The sequence below is a fragment of the Vipera berus genome (assembly GCF_964194415.1).
Source record: "Vipera berus genome assembly, chromosome: 15".
In the NCBI taxonomy this organism is placed as follows: Eukaryota; Metazoa; Chordata; class Lepidosauria; order Squamata; family Viperidae; genus Vipera; species Vipera berus.
The window spans coordinates 3,326,382-3,341,275 of record NC_138218.1 but is presented as its reverse complement, the minus strand read 5'-3'; the positions used below and the strand labels follow the sequence as shown (position 1 = coordinate 3,341,275).

Genomic DNA, 14,894 nt, shown 5'->3' with positions numbered 1-14,894 from the left:
ACTATTACTATTATTATTTTGCAGCGTCTGTTAAGCAAACGCTGAGCTCATTATGCCAACCCATTATGGGGCGGTTTCTGCCAGAAAGCGGAAGTGAGCGCCATTTTCCTGCAAAAAATGTCATAAATCATGGCATCGTAATCAAGCAGCCGTAAAGGTGGGCCGACTGTCCAGTGCCCAAAATGAAGTCACATCAACATGAGGAAGGCAGATGTCAGAACTTCAAATCCAGGCCCTATTGGTGTGGGGTGGTTCAAAGTCACGTTAGCGACCAGTCATAAATCAAGGACTACCGGTAATTAATCCAGGAAGCGGGTGAAACGTGTGATATGCAGGCAGGTTCAGTAAAAATCAGAATAGGTCTGGAAGGGACCTTGGAGGTCTTCTAGTCTAACCCTCTGCTCGAGCAGGAGATCCTACACCCATGGTGGTGAACCTATGCCACATGTGCCACAGGTGGCACGCAGAGCCCTCTCTGTGGGCACGTGCGCCATCGCCCCGGTCCTAGGCCTTCAGCTGGGTTTTATAAAAACTTTTCGCTTTAGGCCTCCACCGCCGTGTGCAAAAAACAATCAATTTCAGCTTCTCGTGGGAAGAACTTTTTTCCGCAAAGTTGGAATTGATTGATTGAACTTTTTAGTCCCACCCAGTCTGCCGTTACCACCGCAGGCACGCCCACCCAATGGGCCACGCCCACCCGGCACCCGACGATACATAAGTGGGTTTTGGGTTGCAGTTTGGGCACTCGGTCTCTAAAAGGTTCGCCAACACCGCGCTACGCCATTTCAGACAGGTGACTGTCCAGCCTGCTCTTAAAAGCCTCCATCAATGATGGAGCAGCCACAACAATGCTTGGCCATCTTGCCCGGGCTAAATCCAGCTGCTTCTCCAGGCTGCCTGAAGTGAGGTTCCCTGGTGCCCAGCAGCTGGCAGGACCGGAGCTGCAGGGCAGCTGGTTGGAAAAGCATTTTCTGCCCCACAGACAGAGCCTCCCGCTGCCCTGGTAGGGCTTGCCATTTGGGGCTGTTTTCAAGGGAAAGACACACACACCTTGAGTCCTGGGTCCAGTTCTGGTATTTCAAAGGGTGGCAGTGGACCCGGTTCAGAGAAGGGGGAGAAGGGACTGAGGGTGGGGGTGGAGGGCTCAGGCGGAAGTTCTGAGAAGAGAAATGGAAGAGTCTGGAACTATTGTGCCACAGGAAGAGGAGGAGGAGGAGGCTCGGGGACCGCAAAAGGCAAATGATCTTCTCTTACCGTGAGTGTGGGAGGCAGAACCCCACAACTCTAGCAAGGCAGCTTTTGGCAGCACTTAAGACCAAGCTGAGAGATGATGATGATGATGATAATATTGCAGCTTCCTGCAATAACTCCAGCAAAGCTACAAAAAACGGCGCTACTCGGAACATCTTACATTTTAAGGAGATACCTGGTTGATACCTAGGATGCTGGCAGCAACCCGTGTCAACCATTAGTGCCAGTCAATTTGAGTGTTCAGTTCTATGAGAGTTCATGTTTTATGAATAAAAGTTTTATAATAATAATAATACAATTTGGAAGGGACCTTGGAGGTCATCTAGTCCAACCCCCTGCTCAGGCAAGAAACCCTATATCCTTTTGGACATATGGCTGTCCAGTCTCCTCTTTAAAACTTCCAGTGTTGGAGCATTCCCAGCTTCTGGAGGCAGGTGGTTCCACTGGTTAATTGTTCTAACTGTCAGGAAGTTTCTCCTTAGTTCCAGGTTGCTTCTCTCCTTGATTAGTTTCCATCCATCGCTTCTCGTCCTGCCTTCAGGCGCTTTGGAGAATAGGTGGACCCCCTCTTCTTTGGGGCAGCCCCTGAGATATTGGAACACTGCTATCATGTCACTCTTTGACAGCAGCCCCCCTTGGCTGGATGTGATCACGCGGAGGCTGGATAGCCCCTGGTCTCCTTCCATTTCCTTCACTCCTGAATGATGGCCTTCTTCTGCTGCTTCTTCCCCTCTTAGGGCTTGGACGGCATCACGTGTGAAAACGACTTGCGCAGCTGTGGGATGCTGCGGTGCCTGAACGGCGGGACCTGCGTTTCCACCGCCAAGCAGTCCAGGTGCCTGTGCACGTCGGGTTTCACCGGTCCTGAGTGCCAGTTCCCCTCCCACAGCCCCTGCCACTCCAGCCCCTGCTACAACGAGGGCACCTGCCAGCTCACCCAAGAGCCACCCCACTACCGCTGCCTCTGCCCTGTCAACTTCAACGGCCTCAACTGCCACATCCTGGACTTTGAATTCCCGGGGGGTCCCGGTCAAGACATCACCCCTCCCCTGGTGGAGGAGAAGTGCGAGATCCTGGGCTGCCCCAGCCTCGCCGGCAACAAGATCTGCGACGCCAAGTGCAACAACCACGCCTGTGGCTGGGACGGCGGCGACTGTTCGCTCAACTTCAACGACCCCTGGAAGAATTGCACCCAGGCCCTGCAGTGCTGGAACTACTTCAACGACGGCAAGTGCGACGTCCAGTGCAACAACAGCGGCTGCCTGTATGACGGCTTTGACTGCCAGAAGGTCGAGCTGCAGTGCAAGTAAGTGGCTGTGCCCGGACGGATGGCGCGTTGCGTCCCTCTCCTCCGCTTCAAGGGGGCTCACTTTTTTTTTTTCAACAAGGGGAAAGAGAAGGAGGAAGGGTTGCTTGCACCCCTGTTTCCCCCCAAAATAAGATCGGGTCTTATATTAATTTTTGCTCCAAAAGATGCTTTAGGGCATTGGGGGAAATACGGTACTAAAGAGCCTTGGTGGAGCAGTGGGCTAATGCCTCCTTAAGTAACACCAGCTGCCTGCAATTAGTGCAGGTTTGAGTCCCACCAGGCTCAAGGTTGACTCAGCCTTCCATCCTTCCGAGGTAGGTAAAATGAGGACCCAGATTGTTGGGGGCAATAAGCTGACTTTGTAATAATGCCGCTTGGGGGGGGGGTGTGAAAGCCCTAATAAGCAGGCATATACATAGAATGAAGGCTACTGCTAAGCTTGTAAGCCGCCCTGAGTCTTCGGAGAAGGGCGAGATACAAATGGAATTAAAATAAAAAAATAAATGGGTCTGTCTGGCTGACGATCTTAACTGGGGCTTATTTTGGGGGGCGGGGCTTATATTACGAGCATCCTGAAAAATCAGGCTAGGGCTTATTTCCCGGTTAGGTCTTCTTTTCGGGGAAACACGGTAGGGACGGTCTCGTTTTCCCCTTACTTTTCCCCCCCTGCACCCACTCAGTCCTTGCAGCAAAGTGACCAGGATGTGAAGTCCACAAGTCTTAAAGTTCTCAAGGTTGCCTACCCATGGTCTAGATCAGGGCTTTTCAACCGGTGGTATGCATACCACTAGTGGTACTTTGGCACGTGGCAGCTGGTACGTGACCTTCTTAGACAAATGTAGCGGGGGAGGGGAATGAGCTGAAGCAACCCAAGACTGAGGGAGAGGCAGCTGGAGCTGCAGGACTGCCTGGGCTCGGCAGAAGCCCCAGGAGTGCTGGCAGGGCTCCAGCTGATTGGCACTTCCGGAAGCAGTGCAGAGCTGGAGGTGAACTGAAGAAAAAGGGGGGAAGGAGAGGAGAGGATATAAAAGGAGGTGGCTTTGGCGGGAAAGGAGAAAAAAGACAACAGGGAAAGAGAAGGGGACAGAGAAGAAGCTGTTGAAGGAGAGCTGAACAGGCAAAGAAGAAAAAGAGGCAGGGAAGAAGAAGCAGCAGTCGCTGGAAGAAAAGGTCTCCTGGTTCATTTTCTCCAGCCAGGAGAATGCAATCAGCGCTAATGAAATGAAAAGCCGGGAGATAAGCATGTCGGAAAGGAGGTGGGTTTATTTCAGAAGCCAGTGGGTTCCTGGTCAACTGGCAGCTTGAATGGATTACCATAAGGATTTTTATACAGTTTTCACAGCGTTTTGTAATTCAGAGGCTCAGTTTGTGTGCTTTGGTTATTGGAATATTTTACAAAGGCTAGCAATGAGTCCAAAGTGTTGGCTTCGTAGGTTTAATCCCTTTAAACAAATGTAATTAGTTTTACCCCCTTATCTTGAGTTTTTGTCTATGTCTTTTAGCAAGTTTTCTTTGTAGGTAAACATGCTTAATTTAAAGTTATCGCTTTTTTTTGCAATTGCTGGAGCCTGGCTGCTACATTGTTTAAACTTGAGACATGCCTGAGGCAGCTTAAAGAAAAAAAATGTAGTCAGTGTTTCTTTATTCTGAGAGGCATTTGTGAGCCTTTCTTGCTTTGCGCTTGATTTCTGTGTCTTTAAGGGTACAGGGAAGGGACGGGAGGTGGGGAATGCATTGCTACTACACTGTGGAAGGAGAGCTCAGAAGGCAGAGAGGAAGAAGAGGAGAGGGAGAGAGGAAGAAAGGCCGACCAGCTAGCTTAGGGGTCTACATACTTAGCAACTTTAAGACCTGTGGACTTCAAGTCCCAGAATTCCTCAACCAGCCATGATGGCTGAGGAATTCTGGGAGTTGAAGTCCACAAGTCCTAAAAGTGCCAGGTTTGAAGACCTCTGAGCTTACCTGGTAGTGGTGCATATTAATAAACATGGATAAATTCATCATACATTTGTCAGTGCAAAGGGAAAGTGATTCAGCAAAGGAACTGCCACTGAAAAAAATTAAAACTGGTACTTTTTAAAAACTTTTTTCTACAGTTTGTAACATTTTATTAGATTATAGAATAAAATACAAAAATACAAAAGCAAATAGTAGGACACAGTGGGGAGGAAAAAGGGAGAAAAAGTGAGGGGGAGAAGGGAAAAAGAACAGACTTCCTCTGTTGCAGTAGATGGAAGCGTTAACATTGAACCTCAACTTTCTAGTTTTCTATAATATTATAAAAGGGACACGGTGGCTCAGTGGGTTAGGACGCTGAGCTTGTTGATCAGAAGGTCGGCAGTTTGGCGGGTTGAATCCCGAGTGCCGCGTAGCAGAGCGAGCGCCTGGTACTGATCCCAGCTTCTGCCAACCTAGCAGTTCGAAAGCACGTAAAAATGCAAGTAGAAAAATAGGGACCACTCCGGTGGGAAGGTAACAGCGTTCCGTGCGCCTTTGGCGTCTAGTCATGCCGGCCACATGACCACGGAGACGTCCTCGGACAAGCGTCCTCTTAGGCTTTGAAACGGAGATGAGCACCGGCCCCTAGAGTTGGAAACGACTAGCGCGCATGTGCAGGGGAACCTTTACCTTTATAATATTATAAACTAGCCATTTCTATAACAACAAATGAATCTAATCAGTAAAACCCAGAATCCGCCCCCCCCCTTTTTTTTTTAGTCATCAGGTTTTTGACACCTTGCTAAGCGCTGGCGGTACTCAAATACTGTCAGGTCCTAAGAGTGGTACAATCTGTGAAAAAGTTGTCTAGGTGATCCATGGCCTCACTCCTTTCTCTCTCCACCTTGGCAGCCCTCTCTATGACCAGTACTGCAAGGATCACTTTTCAGACGGCAACTGTGATCAGGGATGCAACAGCGCCGAGTGCGAATGGGACGGCCTCGACTGTGCCAACCACGTGCCCCAGAAGCTGGCGGACGGGACCTTGGTGGTGGTGGTGCTGATCAGTCCTGAAATCCTCAGGAACTACTCCCTGAACTTCCTGCGTGAGCTCAGCCGGGTCCTGCACACCAATGTGGTTTTCAAGAAGGACACCAAGGGCGAGTACATGATCTTCCCTTATTTTGGGAACCCGGAAGAATTAAAAAAACACCGCATCAAGAGGTCGGCGGGTGGCTGGCCAGACGTGTCGGAGGTGGTGGTCGGCGTGAAGGCAGCCCTCCACGCGACGATCAGTGGGAGGTCGAAGAGAGAGCTGGACCAGGTGGAAATCTACGGGTAAGCACCACAGCAGAAGTGAACCGAGGTTACTAGGATTTTGTGTATGTGTGTGTGTGTGTAGGAAGGGGTGTATGTTAGAGGTCATTCAGACCCAGGCATAAAGCTGCAGCAGGGCAATGGGGGACTTTGAATTGTGTGGCTAGAATAGGAATGGGTAAAGTAGAGTAGAATTGAATTGAATTGAATTGAATTGAATTGAATTGAATTGAATTGGAAGGGACCTTGGAGGTCTTCTAGTCCCTCCCCCCCACTCAAGCAGGAGAACCTATACGCTCAGACAAGTGACTGTCTAGCCTCTTCTTAAAAATTTCCAGTGATGGAGCTCCCATGATTTCTGGTGGCCAGCTGTTCCACTGGCTAATTGTCCTCACTGTCAGGAAGTTTCTCCTTAATTCTAGGTTGCTTCTGTCCTCGATGAGTTTCCATCCATTACTTCTTGTCCTTCCCTCTGGTGCTTTGGAGAATAAGTTGACGCCCTCTTCTTTGTGGCAGCCCCTCAAATACTGGAATACTGCTATCATGTCTCACCTATTTCCTCTTTTCTTTAGACTAGCCACACCCGTTCTTCGTATGTTTCAGTCTCCAGGCCTTTAATCATCTTAGTTGCTCTTCTCTGAATTTTTTCCAAACTCTCAACATCTTTTTTCTGATATGGTGACCAAAATTGGCTGCAGTATTCCAGGTGTGGTCTTACTAGAGCTTTATAAAGCAGCACTAATACCTTGTGTGATTTTGATTCTACGCCTCTGTTTATACAACCCAGGATTGTATTAGCTGTTTTGGTTGCTGCTGCACACGGCTGGCTCATAGTCAAGCGATCGTCCACTAGGACTCCCAAAGTCCCTTTCACAGTTACTGTTTTTAAGCCGGGTCTCGCCCAATCTGTATTTGTGCCTTTAGTTAGACTTTGCTTTTCTCTACATTAATTTGGAAGAATAAACCTGGGCCTGATCAGCTGGGAGGAACAGAAATTGTGCCCAGGTGATCAGAGAGAAGAATATTCTGAGAATATCCGAGGAGAGGAGCCCAAAGGCCTTTGCCGAATGCCTCACAGGCAGTCCTTGACCTACGAGCAGAATTAATCCCCGAATTCCCATTGCTAAGCAAAACAGATGTTAAGTGAGTTTTGCCCCATTTTATGACCTTTCTTGCCACAGTTGTTAAGTGAATCATAGCAGTTATTTAGTAACCTGGATGTTCGACGAATCTGCTTTCCCATTGACTTTGCCTGTCAGAAAGTCACAAGAAATGGTCATGGGATCCCAGGACATCGCAACGGTCATAAATATGAACCGTGCCAGCTGTCAAGGGTCTGCATTTTAATCGTGTGACCGCAGGGATGCTGCAACGACCCCTAAAAGTATGGAAAACGGTCCCAGGTCAGGCTGCAGCCCCTGGCTCTGATGAAGACGCCCACGGCCTGCATTGACGGATGGTCTTCCTTCCGGCTAATTGGTGTGCGTTTCCCTTCCCCCAACCTGCAGGTCCATTGTTCACCTGGAAATCGACAACCGCCAATGCATCCAGTCGTCTTCTCAGTGCTTCCAGAGTGCCACCGACGTAGCGGCGTTCCTGGGCGCCTTGGCCTCCAGCGGCAACCTGGACATTCCCTACAAGATCGAAGCTGTGAAAAGTAAGTAGACTCTGTTCACGATCCCCTCTGGGACTTGCCTGGTGGGGGGGTCGCAGGGCCTGGAAAGCCGCTGAGGGCATGGTGGGGGGACCTCTCTCCTCCTGGACAGGTTGCTGAGGCCTTCGGGAACAGGCTGGATAAATGAGCTTCCAGCTTCATCACTTAAGAAGAAATGTGCCTCTGTTTCTTGCTTCTGTAACTCTCCACCTTCTGGAACCTCTCCTCAAATGAAGCATCCTGTATGTAGGATAGTGTCCCAAGCCTATGCAATTAGGATAGGTCGGCCTCTTCTCCAAAGCCCCCAAAGGCAGGACAAGAAGCAACGGATGGAGGCTAATCAAGGAGAGAAGCAACCTAGAATTATGGAGAAACTTCCTAATAGTGAGGGCAATTAACCAGTGGAACGGCTTGCCACCAGAAGTGGGTGTTCCAACACTGGAGGTTTTTTAAGGAGAGACTGTCTGAAATGGTAGGAGGGCCTCCTGCTTGAGCAAGGAGATGGAATAGGTTCCTTCCAACTCTGCTATTGTGTTATTATTATTATTATTATGTTTGGGCATCACAAACACGGGTTTTAAGATATTAACATCAGAATTGGACGTGATGCTGTTCCTTTATTTGCTCTTTGCACTGAAACCTGGGAGGGAAGGTCAGGCTGTTGAAGAGAGACAGGTGGTCCTCAAATATTGGCCCTTCATAAGGTTAACAACAGTAGCAAAAAAAAAAGGTCATAAAAATATATTCCTTTTCGGGGCCTGGCATTCTGGTGGGAGGGGGGCTGCTTGCTTGGGGAATGTGTTTGCCCGGCTCTTTGAAATGTCCTCCCTTCGTGAGAAAGAAATGTGGCCTGAAAAACATCTGCCTTATCTCCAGACAATGGAGCCTGAGACCATTGGGAAACGAAGCCGAGAGAGAGCTTGAGAGGGGTGCTAAATCACTAGCTTCTCAAAACAACCTAGCCTCTATGGATTGCCTGGATTTCAACCAGATGGTTGAACACTCGGGGGAGTGGAAACCTGAATGAGCCATTTGATGTAACCTTTTGCGCGTGAAATATTCAGACCTTGCTTTGCTCTTCTGCTATCACTGACTCTCAATAAAAGTTCCTTTTGAAGCAATGCCTGTTTCAAGAGTTCTGCTTTCTTGGGAGACCCAGTTGAGGCAGGTCCTTACAATCAGGCAATTTCTGACCACCCCATTTAGTGATGGACATTCAGGCCCCAATTGTGGTCCTAAGTTGAGAATTACTTGTTTTAATTAGACCTGCTTGTTTTTTTAATATCTGGCCATGGCTATGAGGAAGCTAATAAAAATCTCAGAAAGGAGAGAATATAAATATTTAAAAAGAAGGAGCATAAACACAGAGGTTATTACTTCTGTTGGCTGATCTTCACATTGTTGTCTATTAAAATATCCATCGAGCATCGAAGCAGTGGAATTTGGGGTTTCCCACCAGTTTTTCCAACAAACAAAACTTGTTTGGATTCTAATCTTTCAGAACGCAAACAGGCCAGTGTTCTTTCAACGTTGGCATTGACATGTGGACTTCAACTCCCAGAATTCCCTAGCCACCCATGCTGGCTGGGTAATTCTGGGAGTTGAAATTCACAGTTCTTAAAATTACCAAGGTTGAGAAACAGTGGATTAAGTTAATAATGGATTTTATAGTTTGGGGCTAATTCCACCAGATGCAGCTCAATATGCTTCTTGAGTCAAAAGACACAGCACAGGCCCCCGATAACATGTATGTGCCTCGCATGCATAATGTACAACACAACAATCCAATTTGAAATGATGGGCCAAAAGCTGTAAAACAGAAGTGATGAAAAGTAAAGAGTCCCTTGAGCAATTAATTGAATGCCTTTAAAAAAAAGAAAATCCCGTTCCCTTACTCTTTTGGGGGGCGGGGGGCGGGGCAAATCTCTCAAGTTTTGCCTCCCCTCCAGAACTTATTTCAAAATAATTATTGCTAGGAAAGGAGGGGGGGAACTGTCTCAGACCTTGTAATCGATCAGTGACATATGAAGAGCTGGAGTGCGCTCTTCCCAAATCCTCCTCAATCCTTTGGACTTAACCGCTCAATGTGGATTCAATGATTTGAAATGGGCTAATCCTTTTTCTCCTAAAGGAAAGAAAGCTTTTTTCCCCCAGCGTAGCAACAGAGAGTTTGCAATGCTGATGAATCACGTCGAAAATGACCTCCTCCTCCTGAGGAGTTGGAGAGGGAGGGGGCGAGCGGTGGGGGCCGCTTGGACCTCTTTGGCCCTCAGTTTGCCATCCTCTGGCTGGCGAGCACCTTCCCTCGGTCTGATCGCGACGCTTTTGGTTTTTGCATCGCAGGCGAGACGGCCGATTCCCCCCGGAGCAGCCAGTGGTATCCTATGTATGTGGTGGCACCTTCGCTCTTCCTCCTCTTCTGCATCGGCATCGGCGTTTTGGCAACTCGCAAACGGCGGAGGGAACATGGGCAGCTCTGGTTCCCGGAAGGCTTCAAAGTGACGGAGTCCAGTAAGAAGAAACGCCGGGAACCACTCGGGGAGGATTCCGTGGGGCTGAAGTGAGTAACACCCCCCCTGCCCCCCCTTCCTCTTGTAGGGATCTCCAGGCAGAGGTTGGGATGCCGGCTGGCATCCGGACCCAACTCTTTTACCCTTTGGCTGATCATCCGGAGAGACGCTCCCTCTGTCTGGCTTGTGCAAACAGCATTGTGTGGATCTGTCTCTGGTCTCAATGGGGAACCAGGTGGAAACAGAATAGGATTTATTTGTTGGGGAAGCACCTGCTCATTAACCCAGGTTTGGGCGTGTTGGAGGAGCACAACGTGGTGGGCACTTCCCTCTTCACGGCATGCCGGCTTTAACTTCCATTTAGCCAAAGAGAACTTGGCTGGGAAAGACATTGTCTGCATTATTATTTTTTTCAAAGCATTTTGAATTTTTGCTTCCTTTTGGGGGAACTAGAGACAAGTAATAGTCCTGTGATTTTTCTGCCCCATGCAGGACAAGCTGTAGGAAACACACGGAGGCTGCCTTCTTGGCCCTGGGTGGAGGGCATCTGTAGGAAGGGTGGGGGGGCATCGATTCGTGCCATGCTTTGACTTCATTTTCTCTCGGTGGGCGTCACGGATAAATTTCAGGAGGTCTGTGAATGTGGGTGGGCACAAAAGTCTCGGCTTGTATTTTCACTGTCGGCTTCTAAGTGGACTTAAGTTTTTCATTCAAGAATGACTGCCGATGGCACAGTAATCGGTTATATTTTATGATCCCTCGACTCCCCGTTTTAGCTCATCTCCCTTTTTAAGTGTATTTATCGTTATGCATTTTCATGGGTTGATACAAAAGGTCAGATATTATTTGATATTTTTTAATGCATGAGTAGTATGGACTTGCTTTCGTAAGAGAGCCCGCATGTATTTTATATTTAAGTGCATTCTCCTGAGAAAAGGTCCAATGATAGCTCATTTTAAAAAAGAGAGATATTTATTTTTAAAAAAAGAGAGAGAGAGAGAGAAAAAAGGTCTAATGGTTTTACAAGATTCCCAAAGAACTCAAACTATTAAAAGTGAGAACCGAAACCTCTTTATTGTCCAGCTTATAACTCCGGAAGGAGCATTCAGTGCTTACACAAACAGCTTGATTTTGTATAGCAAATTGAGAGTACACAACAAGCACGTCACCCAAAACACTCTGTTTGATATTCTGGATCTTAATTTTAATCCCTTGCTATTTTTTCTTTTAACTTGGTTTGACTTCCATATAGAAAGTTTCCAAAATGACTGAATTTCAGGAAGCTGGCATTGTATAAAAGGTTGAAATGTTGGAATAACGGGAAGGTGTCTTTTTAATTCAGTTTGTCTAGCCTTTAGTCGCTCCACTTCATTTTGTTGACCGCAACCGCAGTTTGTCGCTCCACCATTTCCCGGTGGATTCAATTCTTTGCCTTTTTCTTCCCTCTCTCCCCCAACCCTTTTCCCCCCTCCCAGACCCTTGAAAAATGCTTCGAACGGCACCCTGATGGACGACAACCAGAACGAGTGGGGAGACGAGGAAACACTCAACAGCAAGAAATTCCGAGTAAGTTGGCCAAGGATGCTTCGCTTCTGGGAAGCTGGCTGTGCGGAGATGCGAAGGCGGAAAATTCTCCAGGGTTTTCTCTGTTTTTTTAAACCGCTTCTCGTTCAGTCTGGATTGGGCATTTGGCATTTCTGTCAGAGAAGAAGAGAATTTCACGGAAGGAACGTGATCTTGCAACCTAAAGGACACCCACCCGGCTGTAGTTTAGTCCTCTGCCCCAGCTGTCTGCAGCCTGGGGGTTCTCGGGAGGGGTCGAAAGCGGCCCTACTGGGGGGGGGATCTTTTTCAGTTGGAAAGTGGGGGGAAGGCTTTTTTTTAACTTTTAATTCCATTTATATCCCGCCCTTCTCCGAAGACTCAGGGCGGCTTACAAGCTTAGCAGTAGCCTTCATTCTATGTATATGCCTGCTTATTAGGGCTTTCACACACACACCCCTAAGCGGCATTATTACAAAGTCAGCTTAATTGCCCCCAACAATCTGGGTCCTCATTTTACCTACCTGGGAAGGATGGAAGGCTGAGTCAACCTTGAGCCTGGTGGGACTCGAACCTGCACTAATTGCAGGCAGCTGGTGTTACTTAAGGAGGCATTAGCCCACTGCTCCACCATGGTGTTGCAAAGATGCCGTGAAAAACGCACCTGTGACAATAGAGGGAGCAAGGAAACTCCAAAACCCGCCCCGAGAGGAAGCCAAACAAAATTCCCAAGCTCCCTAGGAATAAAGTGGGACCATAAACCTGCCTGGGTTTATTTGCCTGATAAGAAAAGGCCTTGAAATGGCAGGACACGAGTTGAGTTTAGCGCAGGGTGATTTTGCATCTTTGCAGGCCCATCGGTTGGATTCGTGGCCACCCAAGCGCTTTCACGTGGAGAGCTACATCGTGAAAATATACACTCCCCCGTTCCATCTTTTTCCTCCTTCGTGGTTCTCTGTGGAAGGAAAGGGGAGATGGAAGGAGGCAGCTGGTACCCTCGCCCTCCCCCCCCCCAAGAGCATTTTGAGAACCAGGGCAGGAAAACAGCGCAAGCCCTGTTCTTGCAGAGAACTGTCTTCAATATTAGGAAAGCGCTTGTCTAACCGTGACATTTTTAGGTGGCCGGTTAAACAGTTTTGCTCGCAGGAACAAAACATGATGCTTGTTGCAGGAGTTTCGGGCATCTCTCTGAAAATCTGCAGACGCCCACCGCTTGATGTGTGGATTTCAAACTTCCAGAAATCAGCTCTTTGAGCCTCTTCTCCTTCTCCTTCCTCTATTCCCTCCCTTCTCCATTTTCCCCTGCATGTCAGGCCACCTGGTTGTACGAAACCAACATCTAAGTAATAGGTTGGAATTTCTGATCTCAAAAGACGTAGCTCCGTGCTGGCCTTCCTCTGAAGCGAGCCTTTTGCAGGAAAGGTGAAGAGAGGCAGCTCCTCACCTGACTTCTCCATCACTCTTCTTCCCCAGTTAGAGGAACAGGTCATGCTGCCCGACGATCAGACTGACCACCGGCAGTGGACGCAGCAGCACCTGGATGCGGCCGACCTGCGCATTTCCTCCATGGCCCCCACCCCACCGCAGGGGGAGATCGACGCTGACTGCATGGACGTCAACGTTCGGGGGCCAGGTGGGTGAACCTTTGGACCTGCGGGCGAACGATAGACCAATAGAAGATCCAGCTGGTAGCCCAGATTCTGGCAAACATCCCCCCCTCCCAAGCTCCAGGTGGCCCCTACCCTGCCTGCCTCTCTTGTTTTTAATTTATTTTATTACATTTCATAATATAAAATCCAAGGGATGCGGTGGCTCAGTGGGTTAGGACGCTGAGCTTGTCAATCAGAAGGTCGGCAGTTTGGTGGGTCGAATCCCGAGTGCCGGGTAGCAGAGTAAGCACCTGTTACTCATCCCAGCTTCTGCCAACCTAGCAGTTTGAAAGCACGTAAAAATGCAAGTAGAAAAATAGGGACCACTCCGGTGGGAAGGGAACAGCGTTCCATGCTCCTTTGGTGTCTAGTCATGCCAGCCACATGACCACGGAGACGTCCTCGGACAAGCGCTGGCTCTTCGGCTTTGAAACGGAGATGAGCACCGGCCCCTAGAGTTGGAAACGACTAGCACGCATGTGTGGGGGAACCTTTACCTTTACCTTTAATATAAAATCCAAACGAAAATAAAGATAGTAGGGAAATGGGGAAGGGGAAAGGGCGGGGGGAAAGGGTGGAAAAGAATAAAGAAACAGCAACCTCCAACTTTTTTCAGCACAATAGAATAAAAAAAAAGGTAAGGCCCCAACTTTTTATTTTTACACATTTCACATATACTAGCCACTTCTGTAACAACAGATCTATCTAATTAGAACATCCTAAAGTCCAACTTTCTTTTTTTTTTCAGCCCGAGCACAAAGTCTAGAAGGAGTTTCTAAGCAGGAAAAAAAATAAAAATAGACGTATTATTTTCTTTGATTAAAACGATTTAGTCACCTTTCCATTTTGGGGATTAATAGATCTTTCCATTTTTTGCACATAAAGAATTCTTGCTGCAGTCAGCATGTAGAATGCCACACTTTTTTCCAAGTTCCTTGTCCAGCAGTCCAACCCCGCCTTTTCTTTTCAAAAGGCCTCAAAAACCAAGATCAGGAGCCCCTTTTAATTATATCCACTGTCTTCAGTGTTGACGTCTTAATTGTTTATTATTTGCTAGTTTTAATTTTTTTTTGTTAAAGGTAAAGGTAAAGGTTCCCCCACACACGCGTGCTAGTCGTTTCCAACTCTAGGGGCCGGTGCTCATCTCCGTTTCAAAGCCGAAGAGCCAGTGCTTGTCCGAGGACGTCTCCGTGGTCATGTGGCCGGCATGACTAGACGCCAAAGGCGCACGGAACGCTGTTCCCTTCCCACCGGAGTGGTCCCTATTTTTCTACTTGCATTTTTACGTGCTTTCGAACTGCTAGGTTGGCAGAAGCTGGGACGAGTAACAGGCGCTCACTCTGTTACGCGGCACTCGGGATTCGACCCGCCAAACTGCCGACCTTCTGATCGACAAGCTCAGCGTCCTAAGCCACTGAGCCACCGCGTCCCTTTTTTTTGTTAGCTACCCTGAATTGCGTGGCGCGTGGGTGAACCCTCTGAATCCCAGTAATAAGTGGAGCTGCGTGCTGAAAACCAAACCATGATGTGTGTATTCTTATCATCTTTGGGCAGTTCTTTCCTTTATCTCTGTTGCAGGAATGTGCAGCAGAAGGCTGGCCAGGGTCAATAGGTTTAAACTGCAGACTTGGACCACTAGGAAAAAAAAAACAGGGGTCCCTGGAGCAAAGATGAGAGGGAGATAATGGGGCAGTCCAACAAGAAGCCCTGGTCATGTGAAGCCG

General features: G+C 48.3%; 1 protein-coding gene across 1 annotated transcript in view; it reads left to right on the top strand.

Moving 5' to 3' along the window:
• NOTCH1 (notch receptor 1) overlaps positions 1–14,894 on the top strand; it is a 55,449-nt gene that overhangs the window by 36,050 nt on the left and 4,505 nt on the right. Inside the window, exons 23-28 of the mRNA XM_081339767.1 lie at positions 1,989–2,557; positions 5,411–5,836; positions 7,324–7,472; positions 9,813–10,029; positions 11,455–11,545; positions 12,995–13,154. Of these exons, the coding sequence (XP_081195893.1) occupies positions 1,989–2,557; positions 5,411–5,836; positions 7,324–7,472; positions 9,813–10,029; positions 11,455–11,545; positions 12,995–13,154 (1,612 nt within the window). The remainder of the gene's footprint in view (positions 1–1,988; positions 2,558–5,410; positions 5,837–7,323; positions 7,473–9,812; positions 10,030–11,454; positions 11,546–12,994; positions 13,155–14,894) is intronic.